The 13,428-nt window shown below is 34.9% G+C and overlaps 1 protein-coding gene across 3 annotated transcripts in view; it reads left to right on the top strand.

The window, feature by feature from the left end:
• The window catches only part of SLK (STE20 like kinase), a 57,828-nt gene that overhangs the window by 29,366 nt on the left and 15,034 nt on the right, over positions 1–13,428 (top strand). For all 3 annotated transcript variants that reach the window (XM_063434947.1, XM_063434946.1, XM_063434945.1), the window contains exons 7-11: positions 3,558–3,639; positions 4,213–4,344; positions 7,441–8,841; positions 10,393–10,523; positions 11,027–11,150. In XM_063434947.1, coding sequence (XP_063291017.1) covers positions 3,558–3,639; positions 4,213–4,344; positions 7,441–8,841; positions 10,393–10,523; positions 11,027–11,150 — 1,870 coding nt within the window. The remainder of the gene's footprint in view (positions 1–3,557; positions 3,640–4,212; positions 4,345–7,440; positions 8,842–10,392; positions 10,524–11,026; positions 11,151–13,428) is intronic.

The raw sequence follows: 13,428 nt of genomic DNA, 5'->3' as shown, positions 1-13,428 counted from the left end.
TCTCAGAAATGTGTGCCTAGGAATATCTATCACTAAGAACATAGAGAGAATGATGGAGGAAAGCTTTCTAAAGCGATTAAAAAGTACAAACTTATTACTTAAAGAGTGGAGAAATATGCAGATTACTTGGTGGGGCCGTATTAATGTTATTAATTCTTATATCATTCCTAAATGGAATTATCTATTTCAAACGATTCCACTTAATATCCCAGATACTTGGCTGACGCTATTACAAAACAACTTAGAAAACTTTATTAATAAAGGTCAGAAAAATAGAATTAATAGAAATATCCTTTCGTTAAAAAAATAAGGATGGAGGATTAAATTTCCCCAACATAAGATTTATGTATTGGGCAAATGCGATTATAAGTCCCAGGCGGTGACCGCTAAAGAAGAGAGTTGGTTCAATATTGAAATGGAGGATCTGGAATTAAAAAATCCAGAGGGCATGATATGGAATACGAAAACTCTAGATAAAATGGGGATTGACATTAAAAATAATACCATATGGGCCCAAATGCTGCCCGTTTGGGAGGAAATTAAAAGGAAAATAGGCCTTGGGTATGTAATTATGGATTCGGCAAATCTGAGGATAATAGAAGCCAATGTGACAGATCTTTCCCTAGATATCTGGAGAACACAAGGAATAAATAAAGTGTCACAGATATTACACTCAGACAAAATAATGCCTTTCGGCACTATTTTACAAAAGTTCCAACTCCCCCAACGAGAGTCGTTTACTTATTTGAGGCTTAAGTACTTCCTGGAGAAACATCTTATTAGTGAGTCTGAAAAATCTTTAAAATTGATAACATTTATATTCTCAAATCAGATTATACCTAAAGTTTTAGCAAAAGCAATAGAGGTAATCAGAAATATTAATGAGGTAATTAGTTTTCCTCAGAAGCTTAAATGGGAAAAAGATTTAAAGTGTTCCTTGGACCATCAAGATTGGTGTAAAGCTATAAACAATACTCGTCAACAGGTCCAATGCTTGAACTTATTAGAGACCTACTATAAGGTCACTTATAGATGGTACTTGGTTCCAAGTAAGCTATCTCAGATGTATCCAGGGGTTTCCTCTAGATGCTGGAGATGTGATAAAGAGGAGGGATCATTTCTCCACATTTGGTGGAGTTGCTCATATATTCAGATCTTAATCAAGAGAATGTTAAGATTTATTAAAGATATAACTGGAATAGAGCTCGATAAGAAACCAGAGGTAGTTTTGTTGCATATGCACTGGCCAAATATGTCATATGCAAATAGATGTTTTTTAATCCATTGTTTTATTGCATTTAAAATTTGTTCTTGCACGGAATTGGAAATCCAATCAATTAATGCTTTGGCATACTATTAAAGATCAAATCAGTTCTCAGGCGAGGATGGAAAGAGATTTGAGTATACCGTATCTGAATGCCCCCAAAAGATTGGATCTATGGCAATGTTGGGTTAATAAACTAGAAACTAGCCTGTGAATAAAACCTGAACACATTGGATCTGTAACCACCTGAAATAGTAAGACCCCTGAGCTAAGACAGATTCCTCCCCCCGAACCGACCCCGCAGATAATGGTGTTATATGGTTGTCTGTTTGTTTAATGTGAATGTTTTGATTATGTAATAATGTAACTCGACTTGTGTCGTTCTGTTGGTATATGTATTTTTGTAACAAACTGGATAAAAAAAGTATACTAAAAAAAAGTTACGTTTCATATGTAAATATTTGATATGAAATAAAAGCCCCGTTTCTCCTGAACAAAATGAGATATAGATAGCGATATAGAGAGGGAATATATATATATATCTATCTCGCTCTCATTTTGTTCAGGAGAAACGGGGCTTTTATTTCATATCAAATATTTATTTGTAGAGGGCAAGTTAATTTTAATATAAAACTTTATTATTAAGATGAGCAGGATTTTGTAGCAGTAAATCAGAATCCTATAATGTTGTGAAGTAATTGAATACAAGGATAATATAGTCCTCAAAACAACTTTAGCGTAATTAAGCATTTTGGGTGTATGACCGTTCCCCTGCTCAATTCACTGCCATTTAGGAATTCATTCACTTTGGTTCTGTTTATGCTGCCTTTGCCACACCTCCCCTGGCTGTGACACAGACAGCCTTCATGAAAAAAAGGTCAGCTCTTACTTTAGAGGCTTTTATCTCCTGCTTTGTAAATCACTCTTTAATCACACACAGGAGGCTCCTGCAGGCTATTAACAGATATTAATAATAAATTGTAAATTAAACAGAATGTGCAATTTAGGAAGTTTTAATATTGGTTATCTCTTTATAGGAAATATGTAGGAAGGCTGTGTAGGTCACATAGAATTGATCTTTATAAAGACTGCAGGGGCATTATCTATACGCCACAACTGCTTCATTAAGTTGTTTTGGTGCCTTTAGTATCCCTTTAACTCCTTAACACTGTTAAAGTATGAACCTGAACTGTCATACAGTACCAAAGGCAACAGCCCAGCAAACCAACCTGCCAAATTTCAATGTGTAAAGAAAGGAGACCCTGTAACTCTCCAAAACCCCATAAAACCTGTACATAGTAGGTACTTTTCTACTTGTTGGACATCGCTGAATACAAATATGTGTAATTTATTGCAGTAAAAACTAACAGTATTATGAAATCAACAGTTAAAATGCCACGCAGAACTTAAAAAATAACTAAATTACTTAATTTCTCGACATTTTTTAAATTTTTTATTCATATTATTCTGTTTCATATATAAATATTTGATATGAAATAAAAGCCCCGTTTCTCCTGAAAAAACCAGAAATAGTGTAAGAATAACACCTGGAAGGCTACCTGGAAGCCAAATGGCTACCTTTATAATTTTATTTTAGATATTGTAATCTTATCTTTAGAAATTGATAATGCTAGTGTGTGGAATAAATTTCCCCTTTTTTAGATGTCATGCGACACAATTACAAAAAAAAATCACTGCATTATGTGATGTGTAATACGATTGTATAGTATCATAGATGCACTCACATAATGTTCTGAAAGGGCTATGAAGCTGGGAAAGTGAGCTGTAGTCTCTACATAGATTGTTCTTCTGATAATAATCATTTTTGCCTGCTTATGCAGTGTGTATGTGAATAGGATTAATGTTATTCACTCCACAATGGCATATCTATACACGTGCAGAAAAACACCTATTCGGGGCTCTAGAAAACTAACCGAATACGAAACACTAAAATACACCACTGTAATGTATAGCTGCACTCATATTATCCCACAGTTGGTTTTAGACAGATGTTATCATTCACGTCTGAACAAATGGAAATTAATTCACCATGATAACCTAGAATTTAACAGTGTATACCTGTGTCTTGGTAACAAAGCACTATATATCATACATGCAGCTGAATTGTGTTTTCTGTTTAACTGTGAGATATCTTACCAAACCTACAACCTGCCCGCTTCTGTTACCTGGCCATGTAACATGACCATAATATCCCCTCTTCTTTGGGTCGTACTTGGAGAATATCATGAGAAAATCTCAAAGTATCCTTCCTCATAAAATGTTTTTATTTCAGGTCGAGAGACTTCAACGATTTCTTGAGAAAGTGTTTGGAAAAGAATGTTGATAACCGATGGAGTACTGCACAGTTGCTACAGGTATTCTGTTTAAATGAAAGCCGTTTTATTTTTTTACTTTTTTAAATTGCAGAAACTACTTCAAAATAAAATAGTGATTATTTATAGAAGCCGCTAACAAAAAGGTAAATGCAACTTTAAAAACCCTAATCCCCCAAGCTGACATTTAAAAGATAAAGGGACATATTCACTAAACAGCAGACGGTGCTGAACAGTTGCCCAAGACTGTAAATTGTCAGTGAAAGCAATTCTCCAACTTGGCTACTATGGGTCAATGTATGTTCTAATTCCTTGGGAATGAACCGTGCTAAAATATTTTTTATGGAAAAGTAAAAATAGAAGAATTGAGCAGATTCCACAAAATAGAAGATGTGTGACACACCGGACACCTTTTGCAGGGAAACATGTTTATATGCAGATTCTGTTTACTCTCCAGCCCAGTAAGATTGTCTAAATGTTGCAGTGTTTCAAGAATTGTTGTGTAGGTTATCATTGTCTGTAAATAGAATATTATATTTTTGTAAAGCTTGTTTAGGATATGGAGGCCTTTTACATATTTTCTAAAGCAATAACTTTTTTTATGTTTATTTTAAGCATCCATTTGTATCTTCTGTGAATTCCAACAAGCCAGTCAGGGAACTCATCGCTGAGGCCAAGGCTGAAGTGTTGGAGGAAGTGGAAGAATCTAAAGAGGAGGAGGAAGAGGAGTCAGAGGATACTTCTTTGGTTAGTGTTTATTCATTTATTATGTTTTTAACCCCTTAACGCCGTTACGGCGTTCCATGCCGTCGCGCTTTAAATGGGCTTTAAAGCCGTTGCGGCGGCATGGAACGCCGTAACGGTTTAAGCCCCCAGGAGCCAGCAACTACTCACCTCCGCCGCGATCCTCTTCTGGGGGGCTGCCTGAGAGCCCAGGCAGCCCCACTCCGGCAAATGAGGCCCCCGGGGGCCATGTGATCGCTCTCAAAGAGCGATCACATGGCCCCCTATAGCTGGCTATGGATCTGCCATCAGGGGGACTGTTTGAAATATCAGACAGTCCCCCTGCTGGTAGGAGGTGTAAAAAAAATAAAATAAACATGTTTAAAAATAAATTAAATATATTTTAATATGCAAAGTGTATTTTAATATTAATATAAGTATATAAATTAATATTAAAATACACTTAGAATGACGTTACATATATATAATATGTATATATATATTATATATAATAGATGTACATATATATTATATATAAATACGTATAATTAAAATAATAAATAAATAAAATAATAAAATAAATAAATAAAATATTGAAACAAAATTTAATATAAATTATATATGCATATGTAATTTCATTCTAACTGTATTTTGTTATTAATATATATATATATATCGGTAACAAAATACACTTAGAATGACATTCTATATATATCTATGTATAAAATACAAATAACCGCAAATATTTATATATATAGATAAATACATATAATTACATAAAAGATTACATTAGTATACACGTAGAATTTAAATACCTATAAATGCATATATATTAAAATTCTACGTGTATATTTAAATAATCTTTTAATGTAATTATGTGATTTGATTAATTAAAATTTGATTGACATGCCTGACAACACAGGGAGAAAGTGCAGAGAATTTAATTCGCAAGCACTATATTTGACCCTGTAACTCTCCAAGACACCATAAAACCTGTACATAGGGGGTACTGTTTTACTCGGGAGACTTCACTGAACTCAAATATTAGTGTTTCAAACTGGTAAATTGTATTACAACAATGATATTTTAAGTAAAAGTGACGTTTTTCGCATTTTTTACAAGCGAACGGCACTTTTATGGTCTATATTATTGTTGTAATATGTTTTACGGTTTTAAAACACTAATATTTGTGTTTAGTGAAGTCTCCCGAGAATAACAGTACCCCCCATGTACAGGTTTTATGGTGTTTTGGAAAGTTAGAGAGTCACATATAAGGCTTGCATTTCATTTTTTTCACATTGAAATTTGCCAGATTGGTTATGTTGCCTTTGAGAGCGTATGGTAGCCCAGGAATGAGAATTACCCCCATGATGGCATACCATTTGCAAAAGTAGACAACCTGAGGTATTGCAAGTGGGGTATGTCCAGTCTTTCTTAGTAGCCACTTAGTCACAAACACTGGCCAAATATTATTTTTTTGCTTTTTTCACACAAAAACAAATATGAACGCTAATTTTGGCCAGTGTTTGTGACTAAGTGGCTACTAAAAAAGACTAAACATACCCCACTTTCAATACCTTGGCTTGTCTAATTTTTCAAATGGTATGCCATTATGGGGGTAATTCTCTTTCCTGGGCTACCACACCGTCTCAAAGGTAACATTACTAATCTGGAAAATTTCAATTTGAAAATGGAACGTTCTATATTTGACCCTGTAACTTTCCAAAACACCATAAAACCTGTTAATGGGGGGTACTGTTGTACTCGTGAGACATCGCTGATTACAAATATGTGCATTTTTTTGCAGTAAAACCTAACAGTATTATGACATTCACAGCTAAAATGGCAGACGGAAATACAAATTTAAAAAAAAATCTTATTTTCTCACCTTTTTTTTTATTTTATTCATAATAAATTATGTTCCATATATGAATAGTTAATGATAGATTAAAGCCCTGTTTCTCCTGAACAAAATGATATATAATAAGTGGGGGTGCATATAATTTGAAAGAGGGGAACTACGGTTGAACAGACATATAGCGCAAATTCCAGTTTTTGTTTACGTTTTGTTTTGATCAGAACGTGCACTATTGACTCCGCCCTGAAGGGGTTAAATCTCGAGTGCTGGAAAGAGCATAGTTACATATATACAGACATTCGTGTATCACTTCTCTTATTGTATGCTTTTAGTTAAGAAGAAAAACCCTATGCAGGAAATGCAACACTTTAAAAAAAAAAAAAAAAAAATATGTTAAATATATAGATGTAAAATAAGGACTCAATCTAATTAGTTTGAATCAGAATAAAAATTGATTCATTTAATTGTTTGGGGGGGGGGGGGGGGGGAAACCTTTTCAAAAATGTATATACAAACAATTCCCGCAGACTTAATGGTGATGTCTGTAGATAAATGATTTGAGGGTCTTTTCTAACAGAATTGAATCTTTTCTGGGTTTGTTTCAAACTAATTAAATAGAGGCCACTAAGTGCAAAACCATATAACATTTGAAATTGCACTGATTGAATGGACACTGTTACGTAATCATTCCAGTTTAGTGTTGTGGCTATGCAGCCAAGATTTGTATGTTGAGAGCAGCCAAAACTAGGTCTCTCCCTGACAGCATGAGCCTATGCCCCTCTTCCAGTCGACTGATAATACAGGATTTATTTTTCATCATTGTCCGTATCTGTCTCATCCAGCATGAGTGGCAGTAATAGGCTGAGAATACCATCCTAATCCATTGCTCCACCTATTACTGCAGTCCAGGTTAGATGCAATATACACTGAACTGTAGTGGTTATAATGCTTAAGTATCCATTCTAACAAAAAATGTTTTAGGGAGGGTCAGCCAGGAGGTAACTGTTTTAAAAAAAAAAAAAAAGTTAAATTATCCTTATGTAAGTTTTTTTTTTAAACTAGTGTGTACTTTGTGTTGCATCTGGCTACATGACATTGTCATGTAATCATCTGTGCAAAGTACAGTTTCTATGATTATTTACCAGTATATACCTTGCCTTGTTTAATTATTTCTGTTTGTAAGAACAACTCATTTCTTTGGTAACTTTAAAACACAAGCCAGCTTTGTACATCTTGAGTTAATGTCTATATGTTTCCTTTAGCCTGTACCTGACAACAAGAGAGCTTCTTCTGACCTGAGCATTGCAAGTTTGGATGACGACAAACTCTCCCAAAATGCTTCATCTCTAGAAACGGTTACTGAAAATGTTGTTCCTGCTGAGATTAAAAATAAAGTTTCTGAGCAAGGTGTTTTGGAACCATTGGCACCGAGAGTATGTGAACCTACTGCTAATATTTCTGAAAAGTCGGACAGTGAAAATGTTTCTCCAAAAGAGAACCATATACCCACTGAAGAAGTCTCTCCATCTAATGAGGTTTCTGTTAAAACAAGTGAAGTTGAAGTCAAGTCTCCATCTTTTGATGAAAGTAAAGAAACCATTGATGAAACCACTCCCAAAGAAATTCAATTAGTTCCCGAACAAGATATTGATGATAAATCTCTAGCAAATGAAGATATAACTGCAGTTGGTGTTGTAAATGCTAATACAATTGTGGTGGAAGAAAAATTAGTAGAAACCGAAGAAATACAGAAAGAAGTAAAGCCAGAAATTCCAAAGAGTGAAGATGCAGCATGTACTGTAGTTGTTACTGAAGTAATAAATGACCTACCAAATAAAGACTTTTCAGATGAAAAGAAGGAAGAGTCAGAAATTCCCAGTGAAGGAGTGGCAGTCATAGAAAAGTCTGAGTCAGTAGGCAAGGGGGAAAATGAGAGTGAAGCACAATCTCAGGTTCCTAAAGAAAGTGTTGAAAATCTTGAAGATCCAGTTCATGTATGTCTTGACATTCCTCATGTATCAGATGATGTGGTCAAAAACGAGGAGACTCTTGAAGATCCAGTTCATGTATGTCATGACATGCCTCATGTATCAGATGATGTGGTCAAAAACGAGGAGACTCTAGAAGAGCCAGAAGAAATACACATTATAGAAACTACTCCAGTGGGTGAAGACACTTCAAAATCTGAATCTACCAGTGAAATAAGCGATGTCCCTGAACCTTGTAAAGTGGATCCGGTCCCACAGCCAGAACAGACTAAAGAAAATGTCTCAGAAAGTAATGTCCTTGTTTCTGATGATTCTGCCAAAGATATGAGCGAAAATACAGTTGTATCTTCTTTGCCTGATAAAGAAGACATGCAAAGTACCCAAGAAAATGTTAATTCAAATGTTGCTTCAGACGCAACTGCTACAACAAACCCTGAACCCCTGCCTTCTGTGCCTAGTATCAGTATTATTTCGGAGGAAAGCAAAGAGAACGATCACGTAATCTCCGCAGTGAAACCAGAACAGTCTCAGTCTGTAGAACCTGTAGAAAATCCAAAGGAAAATGATTCAGATTCTGGTACGGGCTCCACAATTGACAGTGGAAGCATGGATCTAAATTTGTCCATATCAAGTTTTCTTACCAAAGGCAAAGAATCTGGTTCAATATCTATACAGGTAATACACTATTCATATTCTCCACTGTCTGAAGCCATGTATAATGAATTTTACTGGAACTCTTAATATATTGACTGTTCTATTAAGTCAATAGACCCATTATTGGGCAACTGGAAAAATTAAAACTCATGGTAGGCCTTGGGATAATTGTGATGTGTACATCTATAATGTATGGAAATTGTGGAAAGTTTAATTAAATTAGTATAAAAAGCAAGCAATAATTTTGGTGAATCCAAGGAGGAAATATAGAAAGAAAAAAATGAATGCTAAATAACAGGGACATTAAGTAGGTAGTAAGTGTGGTTATCTCATAGGAAATGGCTATTGGAATCTTATAGTATGTCAGGTGAACAAGATAATTACTGTTGTTTATAACTGAAGCAAAGTTACAATTCTTTAATGTAGACTTCTAAATAGATTTTAAAAAAATACATAATACATGCACACACATAATTGAAGTGTTTTTGTTATTTGGAAAAAGAATGCAATATGGTGATATGTATATCTTAAAGGGACACTATAGTCACCAGAACTACAACAGCTCAATGTAGTGGTTCTGGTGTCTATGGCATGTCAATGCAGCCTTAGTACTGTACCAAATTTGTAATTAGTACAAAATTGATGATCTCGGCCATGGAGCCAGGGCTAGCTGCAACAAGACCGGTGTGGGAGACAAGGTGAGTAAAATCACCTTTAATCTCTGGAAAAGGGGTAGGGTGGGGACACAGGGATCTAATGCTGCATTCCAATACAGGTTTGTATTCCTGACACTGTAATGCTCCTTTAAGATTAATGCCATATTTCTAATGACCTGGATCGCCAATAATGTAAAGCTTTCAGTCTGCCCTCATCACCAAAAAGATTGAATTAATTAGAAGAAGAGATTTATGGCATGCAACATTTAGTTGCGTAGAACTCTTTACACACATGCTTTTATTTTGTCTTCATGTATATTCATATTAATGTATATTAAAATGACTTCCTGTATAAAGATATATCTTGCCTTTCTTACCAATTCCTCCTTTCTGAAATCCATTTTTATGCATTTTTGGTTGTATTGTCAGTTGTGACGCAGTGCTTACTGTTCTGCAACTGTCCTTTGCTTTTAAAAAATTACTGATAAAAAGATAGAGCTGCTGATGCAGGCTGAAAGAGAACATGTTTTTTTTGGTTTTTTTTTTTTAACGCGCGTTGGGTCAGATATCTAGCAATACGACCAAAGGTTCATAAAAATCGCAGTCAGAAAGGGAATGCTTGGAAAGGTAGGCAAGATTTCAGAAAAATGTCAGTACACATGGATTGGAAAAAGAAAATAATGTTATAACAAAGATTATGTTAAGATATTTTAAAAGCTTTCAGTGTTCCATTAAGCTCCACATTAAGAAAAGTACTCTCTACATTCTTTTATGTGAACTAAAAAAGGTGATTTTTCATGTAATCCACAACAACGCAACTCCCAAAGGTTAGCTTTCAATGCTGTAAGGTTTTTATGTCTGTCTATTGTATATCACATGTAAAGAGGTTTTTGATGGATGCAAATTTATATTTTAGGACAGTAGGAGACAGAAAAAAACATTGAAGAAAACTCGCAAGTTTATGGTTGATGGGGTTGAAGTGAGTGTCACCACTTCCAAAATAGTTACTGATAACGACTCTAAGAGTGAAGAAATGAGATTCCTCCGGTATGTATCTACATATTCTTTGTGCCACTGTTTTATTTATTTAATTATATATTGTAGAACATGGCCTGGTAACGGACTGTGTGCATCTCTGTGTTTGTTTGCGTTTAACCACATTATGACAAAGACTTTAGGCAAATTCTATATTATATCATGGTAGATCATACAAACAGCCTGTTTTAAATGGGTTACTTTCCTGCAATACAAACACAAATGGAGGTTACACAGGACAGTGAAGTGTGCATACAGCATTCATTGTGTTGTTAAAAAAAATCATAATGCAAATAAAGGTTTTCTGCAAAATGGAGAGACTTAAAAGCTATATCTCAAAGTATAGGCAGTTTTTAAATGGCAATGCAGTACAAAGAACATTCCTGACTACAACCACTGTAGGCAAAGCTATTAAGCGAAGCAAAGTAGGTTATCTATTTTGATTTGGAATTTCTAAGAATATAGACAAATTGAAGTTGTAGCCAGTAATGACTCATTTACTTATTTTCATGAAGGCGGCAAGAACTGCGGGAACTGCGACTTTTACAGAAAGAAGAACAAAGAGCACAGCAGATTCTTAGCAACAAACTATTACAACAGAGAGAACAGATCTTCCGACGTTTTGAACAGGAAATGACGGTAATTTCCCTTTTTCTCAGTCCTTACACACGACAAAATAAACACATCATTTTATTCATTTAGAAAACACGGGTGAAATAATAATTAAATAGAATAAAAATAAAGATATATGAAGAATATAGATTTATTTTTTTCTTTCAAAACAAAAGTTGTATAAAACAAATTGCCCTTTTCCCAGCAGCTATACTGCTTTTATTTTCACTCGTCATCTATTTGATGTAGTGAATAACTTCTGGTATTCCCATAATAATCCTTCCAAGCAGTACTGTATTTTCAATATGAATTAAATCATGACAAATCCCTAATTTATTATCCTGTTAGCTGGAAGTGAAGAATGTTGCCAATCTCTTTAATTGGGAAGAGAACTTGTTATATCTAAATTAAAAATGTCCCTTCCTACCCAGATTAAATCCTTAAATTATGCTGCATATTCAAAATAAACTAACTGGATTGCTGCATAGTTTAAATTTAGTAATTAATATTGACTGTTGCTAATCTACAGATTAAAGGACCACTCTAGTGCCAGGAAAACATACTCGTTTTCCTGGCACTAGAGTGCCCTGAGGGTGCCCCCACCCTCAGGGACCCACTCCCGCTGGGCTCTGGAAAGGGGTAAGGGGTTAAAACTTACCTTTTTCCAGCGGTGGGCGGAGAGCTCTTCTCCTCCCCGTCGGCTGAATGCGCGCGCGCATTCAGCCGGTCACATAGGAAAGCATTCATAATGCTTTCCTATGGACGCTTGCGTGCTCTCACTGTGATTTTCACAGTGAGAATCACGCAAGCGCCTCTAGCGGCTGTCAGTGAGACAGCCACTAGAGGAAATAGGGGAAGGCTTAACCCATTCACAAACATAGCAGTTTCTCTGAAACTGCTATGTTTATGAAAAAATGGGTTAACCCTAGAAGGACCTGGCACCCAGACCACTTCATTAAGCTGAAGTGGTCTGGGTGCCTAGAGTGGTCCTTTAACTGAAATTAATCAAGTCTGTTATTGTCTATATAAAATATTTGAGAAAAATCTGCAGAGTACCCCAAATTAATGCAAATGATCAAATACTGTGCGGGCCTACCTCGTGTAATTAAAATCTGTTCTGGCCTACCTCAAATTATATAATTATAATCTGGTCTGGCATGCTTCAAATATATAATTAAAATCTGCTGTGACACAACCCAAATCATATAATTAAAATGTGCTGCAGCTGGATACTCATGTTTGTCTCTTCCTATTTATTTGTATGATTAATGTTTGCAAATGTATTCTTTGATTTGTAACAAGGCACCACAAAACATGTATTCCCAGAAGAAGAATTAATTTCAGGAAAAAGTCTCTGATCATGAGTCTCCTAGATTCCCCATTTGCGGAAAAAAAAATGCTGGGAAGTGCATTGCTTAAAGAAGCACGGGGGGGGGACATTCAAAGTGAATTTCGATTTTAAGTCCTTTTTAGTTTTATTAAGATAGTACCACCAAAAACACTCCATTTAGTGTTTGAATTTTGGTTTAGCGTATATTCTGTTTCATTCTTCCTTTTCTTTTATGAGGAAAAAATAGAAGAATTATTAAAAGTAAAAAATCTCCCAGACAGGGGCTAGGATCTGGCCTCCTGCTATACACATGGTGTTGAGATTACCAACTAAAAATCATTTAGTTTTCACTTTTCTTAGTTTTTCTGTTTTGAGATTTGTACATCCTAGTTTCTAAACTAGATATTACACCGCTGCGCTCAGGCTTCTGGTCCACAAGACATGCTCTTCAAAATTATTGAATGTTATTCCACAAGGACCTGCGTGTCCATATGCAAAGCTTTTGGTTTATGAACCTGCGTGTCTCACAATGTTTTTTTTTTTGTTTTGTTTTTTGAAAAATTTAAATAAAAATAAATTTACAAACATTACCATAACGTTTTAAACTCCCATGCTAAATGCAATAAATACTGTTTAATAGGATTTATATGTTTGTCACTACATGCTGCCTCCAGTTGGCTGAAATTGGTATTTATCTTCTTAATTGGAAAAAAAATGCTTTGAGACCTTCCTGGTCAAGCAAAGTAAAGTGAACAAAAATGTTTTTATTTAAAAAAAAAAAAATCTACTATACCTTTTAACGGTTGCTGGTGCTAATTATGTTGGTGGTGATGGTGTGTTGGTATTGATTAACCACTTAAATAATCTGCATTGCATCTGAAAGATAATTATGTATGGTAACACTGCAAACAGACGGGCTTATTTTAACCTTTACATGTAGATTTGCAGGGTTTTTTAAACTTTTTATTTATGTAT

Source organism: Pelobates fuscus, chromosome 10 (genome assembly GCF_036172605.1).
Source record: "Pelobates fuscus isolate aPelFus1 chromosome 10, aPelFus1.pri, whole genome shotgun sequence".
Classification (NCBI taxonomy): domain Eukaryota; kingdom Metazoa; phylum Chordata; class Amphibia; order Anura; family Pelobatidae; genus Pelobates; species Pelobates fuscus.
The sequence above is the reverse complement of the archived record's forward strand: the minus strand, read 5'-3'. Positions and strand labels throughout refer to the sequence as shown.